Source organism: Hyposmocoma kahamanoa, unplaced genomic scaffold (assembly GCF_003589595.1).
Source record: "Hyposmocoma kahamanoa isolate Upper Pololo Valley unplaced genomic scaffold, ASM358959v1 114653, whole genome shotgun sequence".
In the NCBI taxonomy this organism is placed as follows: domain Eukaryota; kingdom Metazoa; phylum Arthropoda; class Insecta; order Lepidoptera; family Cosmopterigidae; genus Hyposmocoma; species Hyposmocoma kahamanoa.
In genome coordinates this window covers 1-11392 of record NW_020653385.1, presented here as the reverse complement: position 1 = coordinate 11392, position 11392 = coordinate 1, and the positions used below count along the sequence as shown (strand labels likewise).

Sequence of the window (11392 nt, the reverse complement as noted above, 5' to 3'; positions counted from 1 at the left end):
CTAGTACATTGAGACGTCCAAGACAATCATCTGAATCTGTTTCGGAGCCCAAACAATCGCTAATTCAATTTCTGGACGCTCTTCCTGTAATGGAATCTCATTATTGTCGAGCAACATCACAAAAGTTATACTTACTTCCAGAATGGAATTCTAAAGAAGCCCTCTACCAGTTTTATGTTGACGATTGGTGTAAAAAGCGAAATATAAAATCCCTTTCCAAATGTCTATTCTCGAACGTATTTGAAAGCAAAAATTTGGCACTATTTAAACCGAAAAAAGACCAATGCGAGAAATGCGCATGTTATAAAGTAGGGACAGTTACAGAAAAAGAATACAGGGTTCATATTGAGAAAATGACAAGAAGGGAGTCAACAACTACGTTTTTATAGTAGACTTACAAGCAGTATTAATGGCACCAAAATCAAATGTCAGTACACTATATTATAAGACTAAGCTGCAAGTTCACAATCTTTGTTTTTTTAATTTAAAAAACAAAGATGGCTTCTGCTTTATTTGGACTGAAGTAGAAGGTGGACTGAATGCTGAAGAATTTGCTTCCATTTGGGTGTGACCAACTTCTAAATTTTTTTGTTCTATGGCTATATTCTTGTGCTTCATGACGATATTCAAAAGAGCATTGGATAAAATACAATTCCTATTTTGGTACGTGCAACCGTCACTGTAAATTATAATTGTTTTATTTCCATCTTCAGCAGTAATCTCAGATATTACTTTGTTTTCTAAAAAGTCTACCCATTATATTTATTATTATATTATACGATTAGCGACCTCATCGCTGATACATCGCGTTTGCATCGCCGTTACAAGTCGCCGTGTGTAAACGCCCTAAGAGTCGTGACGAAGTTGGAATTTAGAATTTTTTATCTGTGAAAAAATATTTTAACTGTACTTAGTTAAAATATTTTTTCACAGATAAAAAAATCCAAATTTATCTTAATAAACGCTTTGGTAGGGAATTACGTCCCGCCTACTAAATATTCCCAGTAATTATTTAATCAGTTCGTGAATGATAGCACTTGCAAACAAACAATAATAATGTATCATGCAGTACGTGTCAGTATTATCACGAACTCAGCTCAGTGCTCGTCAAAAGTTCATGTGTGATAATTTCTTGTTAAGTTTTTAGCACTGCTGCAGTACGAGTGTTTAAATAATTGTGTCAAATAGAATACTCGTAATAAATAATGGGTAATATTGAGTTACCACATTGTGACAGATGTTGCTGTTGCCTACCAATCAGACATGGTTTAATAGTGTGGGCGTTTCTGAAACTGGTAAGTTAATCACCTGTATTACATCACCATATACATCATCAAATAATAACGTACCTTTTGTAACTGTGATCAACAGCAAAATAATGTTCATTGGAAGTGATCTCCGTAGTAAATTCATGTACTGTTTTTTTTATAATAAGTGATAGGACAAACAAATCTTGCGCCTGACGGTAAGGGACACGCCTGTCCGTTACAGTTGCAGTGCCACCCAGAGCATTAAATCGCATAGAACTGAGGGGCACTGTCACTGCACCCGTGACCCTGAGACATAAGTTGACAAGTCTCATGTGCCTGTAATTTCACCAGCACCCTTACGCTTCAAAACTGGAACACAGTAATACTGACATTACTGCTTGGTGACAGAAATAGGTGAGGTGGCAGTACTTCCCTGGACGAACTCTCTCACAAGGAGCTCTACTACTACTTCTGTAGCAGTTTGTTCTGTATAAAATAAAACTCCTTCCGTCTGTCGACCAGTCTGTCATAAGTACATGCTACTTTTGTTGTTGCAAACTAGGGCAACTCGTCTAAAAATTCATTTCGTATTCTATTCTAATGGACAATAACCTTCCAGTCGTAGCACCCTTGCGCCGAACATAAGCAGACGCGCGCGGTCTGTGAGACCGCAATTTTACGCGTTTAGTTTGAGAAGATAAATGAATATTTTCATGACGTTGATAAAAAGAAGTCTCTTATCTGTTTATACGAAAATAAAAAGAACGTTACAACAACAAGTTAATAATACTTATAATTTTTTTGTACTTATTAAATTTTAAACGTTAACGTTAAAAATCAATAAAATAACAAAAAAAGATGAAATTTTCTATCTTAATTGTTATTATACACTATAATTTTATTATCGAGATCAATCAAAATTATCATCACAAAAACTCTAAAATCACAATTATTTACGATTTTTTTTTCATACATTCTTCGTACTATCTCAATTCCAATAAAAAGGAAAACAAAATAAAAAAAATCTAACCTTTTTATGAGCAGATACTACGATAACCTTGTCATTATCAGTATCAATAGTTTGACATCACCAAAATCTTCATATTCATCTTCTGTTTCCGCCTCACCTGCAAGCCATTCTGATTCTTCGTAACTCATTGTCTACAAAAAATAGTATCATAATAAGTAATTGAATATATGTTACATAAAATAATGTCATTTTGTAAGTAATACAGTACAAATAACGTGAAATATTCATCCAAGTTTCAATTTCATTCCATGAATTTTTCTGAAACACGACAAGTCGAGCGCGGAATCGGAGACCGCAAACATGTATAAAGACACATAAGCGCCTGAGTCAAGTGTCACAGGGGTACTAAGGGGATGGTACCTCACCACCTCGAGGATATCACGGCCGCACTATTGTGTATAGTTTTTGTAAAATGACTAAAATAAGGTCGCTGCGATCTTTAAGACCGCGCGCGTTCGCTGGAAGATTTAATACAACAAAAGGATCTCACGTTAGGCAAAGTCCGAACCCGTTTGTGAATATGACTTACGGCTAGTAAACCAAACAAACAAGGCCACATCTGGAAAATGACAATTTTTTAGGAGAAAGACATTAATTTTTCAGTAAGAAACTGATATCATATCAAATAATTTATTTTTTTTCAGATTTTTTTCATCCCTCCAACAGCGATGATTGCAAAAGTAATCGTGACATACGGGACGATGCTTGATATTTCAGAACTTGTCTGGTTCATCGGCCATGCCGCACTGATGATAATTAACTGTTCAGTGACCGTTTTTTGCATAGTTGCGATGTTCATGGTAAGTTTTCTTTCCAAAATATCATTATCACAATCTATTTCTACTTTTTTTTTATAAAAAAATACTCACCTGATGGAAAGTGGCGATGACGTCGACGATGTAGCAGCATGCACACCTAATAATGCCTATTTATTTTCGCCTTCAAAAGGTCCAACTTATAGCGTTTAAGTAATAAGTCCGCAGGCAGGGAATTCCACTCCCTAGCCGCTCGCCATATAAATGTGGAAGCGAAATGCTTCGTGCGAATCCTGGGAAATCCATAACATAGGAGTGGAACCCCAGCCCACGTCTCCGATGATGAAAAGAGGAAGGCGAAATCAAATTATGCAATTCCATCGCATGCTCTCCGTGATATATCCTGTAGAATACCGATAAGCAGACAACTTTACGGCGGTGTTCAAGTCTCTGCAGCTTCGTCTCTACCATTTCCGAGCTACCTATAAGCCTCTTGGCATGCTTGTCGATTGAATCCAAGGAGGCTGGATGGTATTTAGCAGAGCCATTCCTTTTTAGATAGGATTGGAAAGGATTCCAAGGTTCTTGGCTGCATTTTTGGCCATGAATTCAATGTATCTGTCGAAGTTCAGATTAGATGACAGGATTCCATTTTGGAATGGATCTACTTGGATAGCTGAAGACCGTCGGCTGGGTAGCGTTCGGGTAATTACACCATATCTTCTTGTCCAAAATACCACAGTGTCTCAAGACAAAAGTCTTCGACCTGTGTGTGTTGCCAGTGATGACTTACGGCACTGAGACGTGGTCGCTCACTATGGGCCTCGTAAGAAGGCTCAAGGTCACTCAAAGGGCAATGGAAAGGTCTACGCTCGGAGTTTCGTTGCGAGATCGAATCAGTAATAAGGATATCCGCAAGGGAACCAGAGTAACCGACATGGACCTAAGAATTGCAAAACTTAAGTGGCAATGGGCAGGGCACATTGCAACCCGGGCGGCGTCGTGGTGAATGTTCACTGATCCCACGGCGCCGACTCAACCGGCGAGAGGGAAACCCGAGGGGGTTTTAGTGGGGTAGGCCCTCCAGTCTGGAGGGAGAGTCCCTGGTAGACGCGGCGTGGGCAGACCACTCACAAAATTAACTGATGATCTGGTGAAGGCTGCGGGAATCCACTGGATGCAAGCAGCGCAGGATTGATTGCTGTGGTAGTCTTTGGGGGAAGCCTATGTTCAGTGTATGTCTTTTGGCTGAAATGATGATGGTATCACGAAAAGTCGGAGTCAGGTGAAAGAGACTCCGTTTTGTGAAGAATAGACACGCCTGCGTTTTGGTAGCATTAAATTTGACAAGATTGGCATCGCCCCATTCGAAGACTGCCTTAAGAAGAATTTCAAACGACTAACCAAGGATTCTCGACAAGACAGGATTTCTTCTCCGCTGACCCTTGCATTGGTCAGGTACCTGTCTAGAACAGTGCTGTTATCAGCATACACAAAGGCATTTCGAATTGACATATCATTGATGCAGCTGAAAGAGAGTTGCGGGCAGTACGGAACCCTGAGGAACTCTGGTATCTATCGCCCGATGTTCGGAAGAATAGCCTTCTAAAACCACTCGAATCGAACGTTCACTCAAGAAATCCGAAGATAAGTTTACTTCCTCCAGAGCATAAGTTTAGCCACTGAATGTTTCCCCGTTGCCAGCCACCTAGGCGCCGAAGGTTTTCGGTTTTAATGGGTAAGGAAGCTGATAAAGTACAGGCTCATAGGATTTGTCAACTTTACGTCTCCGGGTGACGGTTTTTTTTATAACATCAAGTGACGGGGCGAACAAGTTGTGAGCCTGATGATAAACTACACGCCTGTCCAAGACAATTACAGTGCCACTCAGAGCTTTATATTGCAAGGATCTGAGGGTCACTGCCACTGCGCCCGTCACCCTGAGGCGTAGGTTGACAAGTCCTATGTGCCTGTAATTTTATCAGCACCCTTACCTTTCAATACCGGAACGCAGTATTGCTAACATTACTGCTGGCGGCAGAAATAGGTATGGTGGCAATACTACCCTGGACCAACTTTTTCACAATGAGCTCTACTGCTACTAAAAACGGGTGCATTGGTAAAGCGCCTCAGACTTGCGACTTATCGCCTTGTATAGTGATTGTAATCTGAGGGTGAACGTATGTATGTGTTTAATTTTCTAAGATTGTTTTATATTTATGTCTATCTTTTTTTAATCTTTATTTATTTAGGAACTTTTAAACGTGTACGTAAGTTCCATCGTAAACTAAACTATAGCTTAAATGTCTGGGTGCGCTGCTGGAGAACCGATGCAACAAATATTAACACTATCGTATCAAATCAAAAGCTTGTAATATCGATAACAGCATTTTGAGAAAAAGCTACATAAAGATTTTTTAAGTTTTTTTCGTCATTTTTAAGGTTAATAACATTGACTTACAAGTAAATGGACGACGGGTCTAATACAAAAACCACGAAAAAAATGTCCCAAGTCAACCTATTTAAGCGTAGTGACATGTAAAGGAATATGAAAAAGCAAAACGTTGAATTTAAATTGTAATGTCATCGCAGTACTGTCTAATTTTGCTTGTTTCGCTGTCAGTCGAACAAACGAAGACTATAGCGAGAATGACGCTCTGTATACGATTTTAACGCCCTATAAGTTCGGACACTTTTTAGCGCGGACCTGACGTCCATATAATTGTAAGTCAATGGTTAGTAATATAAAAAGATACATTTAACTCACGTTGTCTTCTTCTTATCATATCGATGGCATAATGCTTGCCATAATTAATTTTTGTACAACATTTTAGTAGCAGTAGACCTCATTCTAAAAGAGTTCGTCCAGGGAAGGACTGCTACCTATTTGTGCCGCCTGGCAGTAATGTGAGCATTACTTCGTTTCGGTTTGAAACTCCAACAAACTTATGCGAGTTTTCAACTTATGCGAAGTGGCAGCGCCCCTCAGATCTTGCGATTGCGATGCGGTGTGTCGCTTACCATCAGACGCACGGTATTCGTCCCGTCACATTGTATTAAAGAAATCTGCGCCCGTCACCCTGAGACAAGTCCCATTTGCCTGTAATTTCACTAACACCCTTACCCACCGAAACCGGAACGCAGTAATGCTGACATTACCGCTTGGCGGCAGAAATAGGTAAGGTGGCAGTATTTCCCTGGACGAACACTTTCACAAGTACCTCTACTGCTACTTAAAATACGACACGAATACCAGTTACGACAATGTTTGGTTTCATATGCGATATATTATTATATTTAGATAAGCTTGGATTATAACTACAAATGTAAATTTATAGTCAACCGATATAGAGATTTATTTAAATAAATTAATATAATAATGACGTACAATTTACCTCTATATGTATATGTAATAAGCATATTAATCCTGTTTTGCATTTTTTATTTTCAGAAACGCCACAAATTAATGATATTATATTTAAGATACGAAGTCATTACCATTGTTATTAATACAGTTGCTTTGGTCATCATAAGTAGATTACATATAGCACATGCTCAAGATATTGGTCACATTCGTTTCATTGCAATGTGGATTACATTTTTCTTCATTTTCATTGGTAAGTATAAATTTTTATGAGAGCGACCTGACCGCGTGTCTCCGTCGTATCGTAAGATAGATATCACATTTCTGCACCGGCAAAGCAGCCGTTACGATTCACCGACCAATTGATAACCTATAGATAACTTTTTAATTTCACATATTCAACAAATATTGGAATTAACGGTAGAGATAGCGAGATAGACATGCAATAACAGTGATACGCAATAATGTGTCAAACAAATGATCATAGTTTTGAGAAAATGGCGCCTAAAATTTTTTCCTGTTTTTTAATAGTCGGTTATTATAAAATGGAAACTTTAGCTGTTTATCACCTTTATAGTAATTGTTGTGATTCATTATTACAATTCCCAAAATAGATTAAAAGAACAATGCCCAAGTTCTATACAGTCCTGGACCAGTTAAAAAAAGTTCATGGTTAATTTGTATTTCCATATATTTAGTTTTTAATTTTACTGGATTTATATTTATTTACTAGGGAAAATTAATTGAAGCAACATTTTCTTTTTACCCGACTGCGGGAGGGTTATGTTTTTAAACGGCTATAAAAAATCATATATATATTTTTTTTTATATTTCCAGCTAAATATTTTCCAAACAAATGTATTTTTTGACTTGTTATGTTAAAAAGGATCTTTAAACTATGTTTGCTACTTTGTAGTACAGAGTTCAATATTATTCTAAGATAAGTATAGTTGGATAAACATGATATAAGTTCTATGAATAAAACATATTATTCAATAATAATAATAATAATAACGCACACACTCAACATAGCCCCGCACTAGGGAAACCCTGTGTCGCGAGTGCCATGGACACACACATAGACAACCACAAATTACACCCAAACTCACGAGAGAAATAAATGTAGGCCATACACATATTTCTCCCGGCCTGGGAATCGAACCCAGGACCTCTGCATGGCAGTCCGGCATGGTAACCGTTCGGCCAAGGAGGCAGTTAAGTTAGTTTTTAACCGACTTCAAAAAAGGAGGAGGTTCGGAGGTATGTTTTCTTTTTCTTTTTTTTTGTATGTATGTTACGCGATAACTCCGGTATTTGTGAACCGATTTTCATGATTCTTTTTTTTGCTGGAAAGAGGGTACCTCCGTAGTGGTCACATTTAATTTTGAAGAAAATCATTCACCTGTAAGGGTAGCTGTTCACGCTTGAAGATTCATTTTTATAAATACCGACTAAATTTTATTATAAAAAGCAATTATTTTAATGGTTGATTTTGGTATTCTCCAATTCAAGGTGTTTTTCTCTCTCAATATACTTTGAGTAATGAGAACCGATTTTTATTATCTCTAGTCCCGTATAGCGGCAAACTAGGGGATGAATCCGGGTTTGCGCACTTTCCGGTAACCGATTTTAAAAAAAGTTGGTGGTTTTTTAGTACTCTGTACCGAGATTATATAACGTATGTATATGAATTTACAACCGGCCGCGACAAAATAATTTGAAAGAGTCCAAAATGGGTTCTTTGTAATAATTATTCCCGTTTTGTAAATTGCAAAATATAACAGTTCAAAGTTTCGAGTACAAAAAAACATGACGTACCATACACTTAACACCTTTTTGGTAAATTTCAAAATACGACTGCATTCTAAAGAAATGTGTCAAATCATTCAGTGCCATTTTACTCATTTACCATGCATTTACCAACATTTTACCAACCATGGCTTTTAATCTGTTTTAATTAATTTGATATTGCGAAAAAATGATCAAAATTAAATTTTTTCTTAATCTATAACAAAACTTAGACAAAATATTTATTAACTTTCCTTTTCGAGGAACTGTGTGCTTAAAATATAAATTTATATAATAAAAATTTACATGTTACACGCTACAAATTAAAAAACGCAGAACAGGGTAACTGACATAATTATTGCAATAGAAAACTTGTTATGAGCTAACTTACTTTACACATGCTATTGCTTATCGGTATCGTATAATATAGCACATATAATTGTCTAAAACGTCCTGTTATTTTTAAAAAACTTCTAAATATGTTATCATAACAACAAAAGCATCATCTTGACATAGGCGACTGTTGACATAATTTTTAAATTTTGTTTTGCTTTTTAATTAATTTATTATTTTATCCAGGTAGTCAAGTGTACGTCGCGTTGCTTGTGAAGAGTAAACTAAAACTGATGGCAGACAAGGAATGCTTCAAGTTTCAGAACAACGCTGCTGAAGCCGAATGTACTTACTATGGTCATCATGATGACGTCAAGGAAGTTGTCATCAGTAACAACGTAATGCCTGAAAACAGCGACTCTCGTGACGAAAGCTGTCATGCTTTAAACAAACTCTAACGACTATTATAGTAAAAGATTACTTGTGATGGAATTCGTGTTGAATGAAAACTAAAAATTTTTTTAAATTTTAGAATTTCTAAAAATATAAAGACAGAAAAATAAATGAAATATGAAAAGAGAATGGCGTGTTCTTAATAATAATAACGCACACACTAAACATAGCCCTGCACTAGGGAAACAACCACAAATTACACCCAAAGTCACGAGAGAAATAAATATAGGCCATTCAAATATCTCTCCCGGCCCGAGAATCAACCAACCATCAACCATATCAACCATGAGACCTGTATAAGGAGTCGCTTTCTCGATTAAATTAAATGTTGCTTTCTCGAAAAAACAAATATCCGCGATTTTAGTTCCGAAAAAATAGTTTCATGGAAGCATTGACTTACAAATAAATGGACGACGGGTTTAATACGAAAACTACGAAAAAATGTCCCAAGTCAACCTATTTAAACGTAGTGACATGTAAAGGAATATGAAAAAGCTAAAACGTTAGATTTAAATTGTAATGTCATCGCAGTACTGTCTAATTTTGCTTGCTTCGCTGTCAGTTGAACAAACGAAGACTAAAGCGAATGACGCTCTGTATACGATTTTAACGCCCTATAAGTTCGGACACTTTTTAGCGCGGACCCGACGTCCATATAATTGTAAGTCAATGCATGAAAGGAATAATGTTAATTCCTAATATAATTTGATAGACAGATAAACACTACTGACAATTTTTTTATTAAGTTGTGAAGGTACCCCTATCCCACTGGTAAAACTACACACACAGTGGACTCTACAATTTTATGATTTAGGGTGACATGGCAGTGGCAGTGCCCCTCAACATTTTGCGATAGAAAGTTCTGAGTGGCATTGCAGCTGTTATGGATACGCATGTCGCTTACCACAAGAGGCACAACTTACTCGTTCCGTCACTTGATAACATAAAAAACCCTCGACTTAGAAGAGACCCGTGTGAAGCAGTAAGACGCCTTCGGACTGATGTTGATGATGATGACCTTACTGTAAACTAATTTTTTTTTAATAACTGAACACTACGTATGTAATATACACATAACATTTTGAAATATATATAGAAATACTAATATTACTACTTGCATATCCGAAGATGGGCGGAGAAAACGAGGATGGCCAAGAGAGGGCCGAAAAGGAGAATTGGACAAGTTCGACAAGGAATGGGAAGGTGATGATGTGAGAAAAAAAATAAAGAAAGAAGAACAGTGAAACTTGTAGGCTGTAAAAAAATTGCACTGATTTCTATTTGTTTGTTCACGGCCATTATTTTATAGATTTGGTGGTCGTCCGCCGTGCGGACAGTAACACACCGGCTCCGCCCATTTCATAATTATAAATAAGCAATTACAGAATGGTAATCCATCGCCGCGCTCTAGCCCCGCCCATTTTCCGCTAAGCATTGATCCGTTCACGACTACCGACGAGTCTGCATTACCTCCGATGAGCCTCATCCTTTGGCGCAGGATGTGAGCTCGTGTGAGATGATCGACAAAGATTGTAGTATTTGAGATTGGAGTCGCCAAATATTTACATGACGAAAACGAAATCCCTGCCTACAAACAATGTTCTTATTTTCTTAAATCTTAAATTCTGGCTGTATGGGTCCTAACCTTTGCGAAAAGAATTTATATTAAGAACAACTGCAAAATAGAAGGACATTTCATAGGCAGTATGGTCTCTGACCTTCGCCTGTTCCAAACGGAACAAAGAAAAAAAGCAATACACCATTTTGACATAATCAAATTTTAAGTTTGAAATAAATGTGGAAGTGTGATATAAAGCCCATTTGACCGATGAGTGCCAGGGATGGGCGGCCCTTATTTCGTCTCTATTTCTGCTTATATACTCGATGTTAAATACTAACAACCTCGCAGGCTACATTACTGCCCTGACATCAACGGAAGGAGGTCTACAACCCCTATAAGCGGTTTTTTTATATTTTATTTAGTTTCAGTTTTAATGTTAAGCAAACCTGCGTAATTGACTTAAAAAAAATACAATAACAATATTTCGAAAGTGACCACAATGCAAATGCGTTGTTTATGACAAGGAGGGCAGATTACTAAGAGATCAGCTAATAGCTACAAATATTGGTCCCAATTAAATTTGAAGAAAATATTGCATAAATATTCTCTAAGGATGGCTAAAAGTAGAGGATTAAAAAAACAATTTAATTGTTTATTTCGAAAAATTACAATACTTATTTCACATTACTAAAGCTAAAATTTTCATATTTTAAAATTATGCACCGTAAATCCCAACTACAGCGACTTTCTTATCATTATTACTCACTCCAAAATCTTGTATTTACTTACACAGCTCTCATATAATATATACCCTAGCCAAGTGCCGTCTAATCAATCTGTTACAGATCATTTAATTTT

General features: G+C 37.0%; 1 protein-coding gene across 1 annotated transcript; it reads left to right on the top strand.

The window, feature by feature from the left end:
• Positions 1-1103: 1103 nt before the first annotated feature.
• Positions 1104-9015, top strand: LOC113239723. The gene is made up of 4 exons (XM_026476815.1): positions 1104-1295; positions 2925-3080; positions 6487-6652; positions 8767-9015. Exons 1-4 carry the CDS (start codon positions 1206-1208, stop codon positions 8976-8978), a joined length of 624 nt encoding a protein of 207 aa, XP_026332600.1. The 5' UTR covers positions 1104-1205; the 3' UTR covers positions 8979-9015.
• Positions 9016-11392: the final 2377 nt, after the last annotated feature.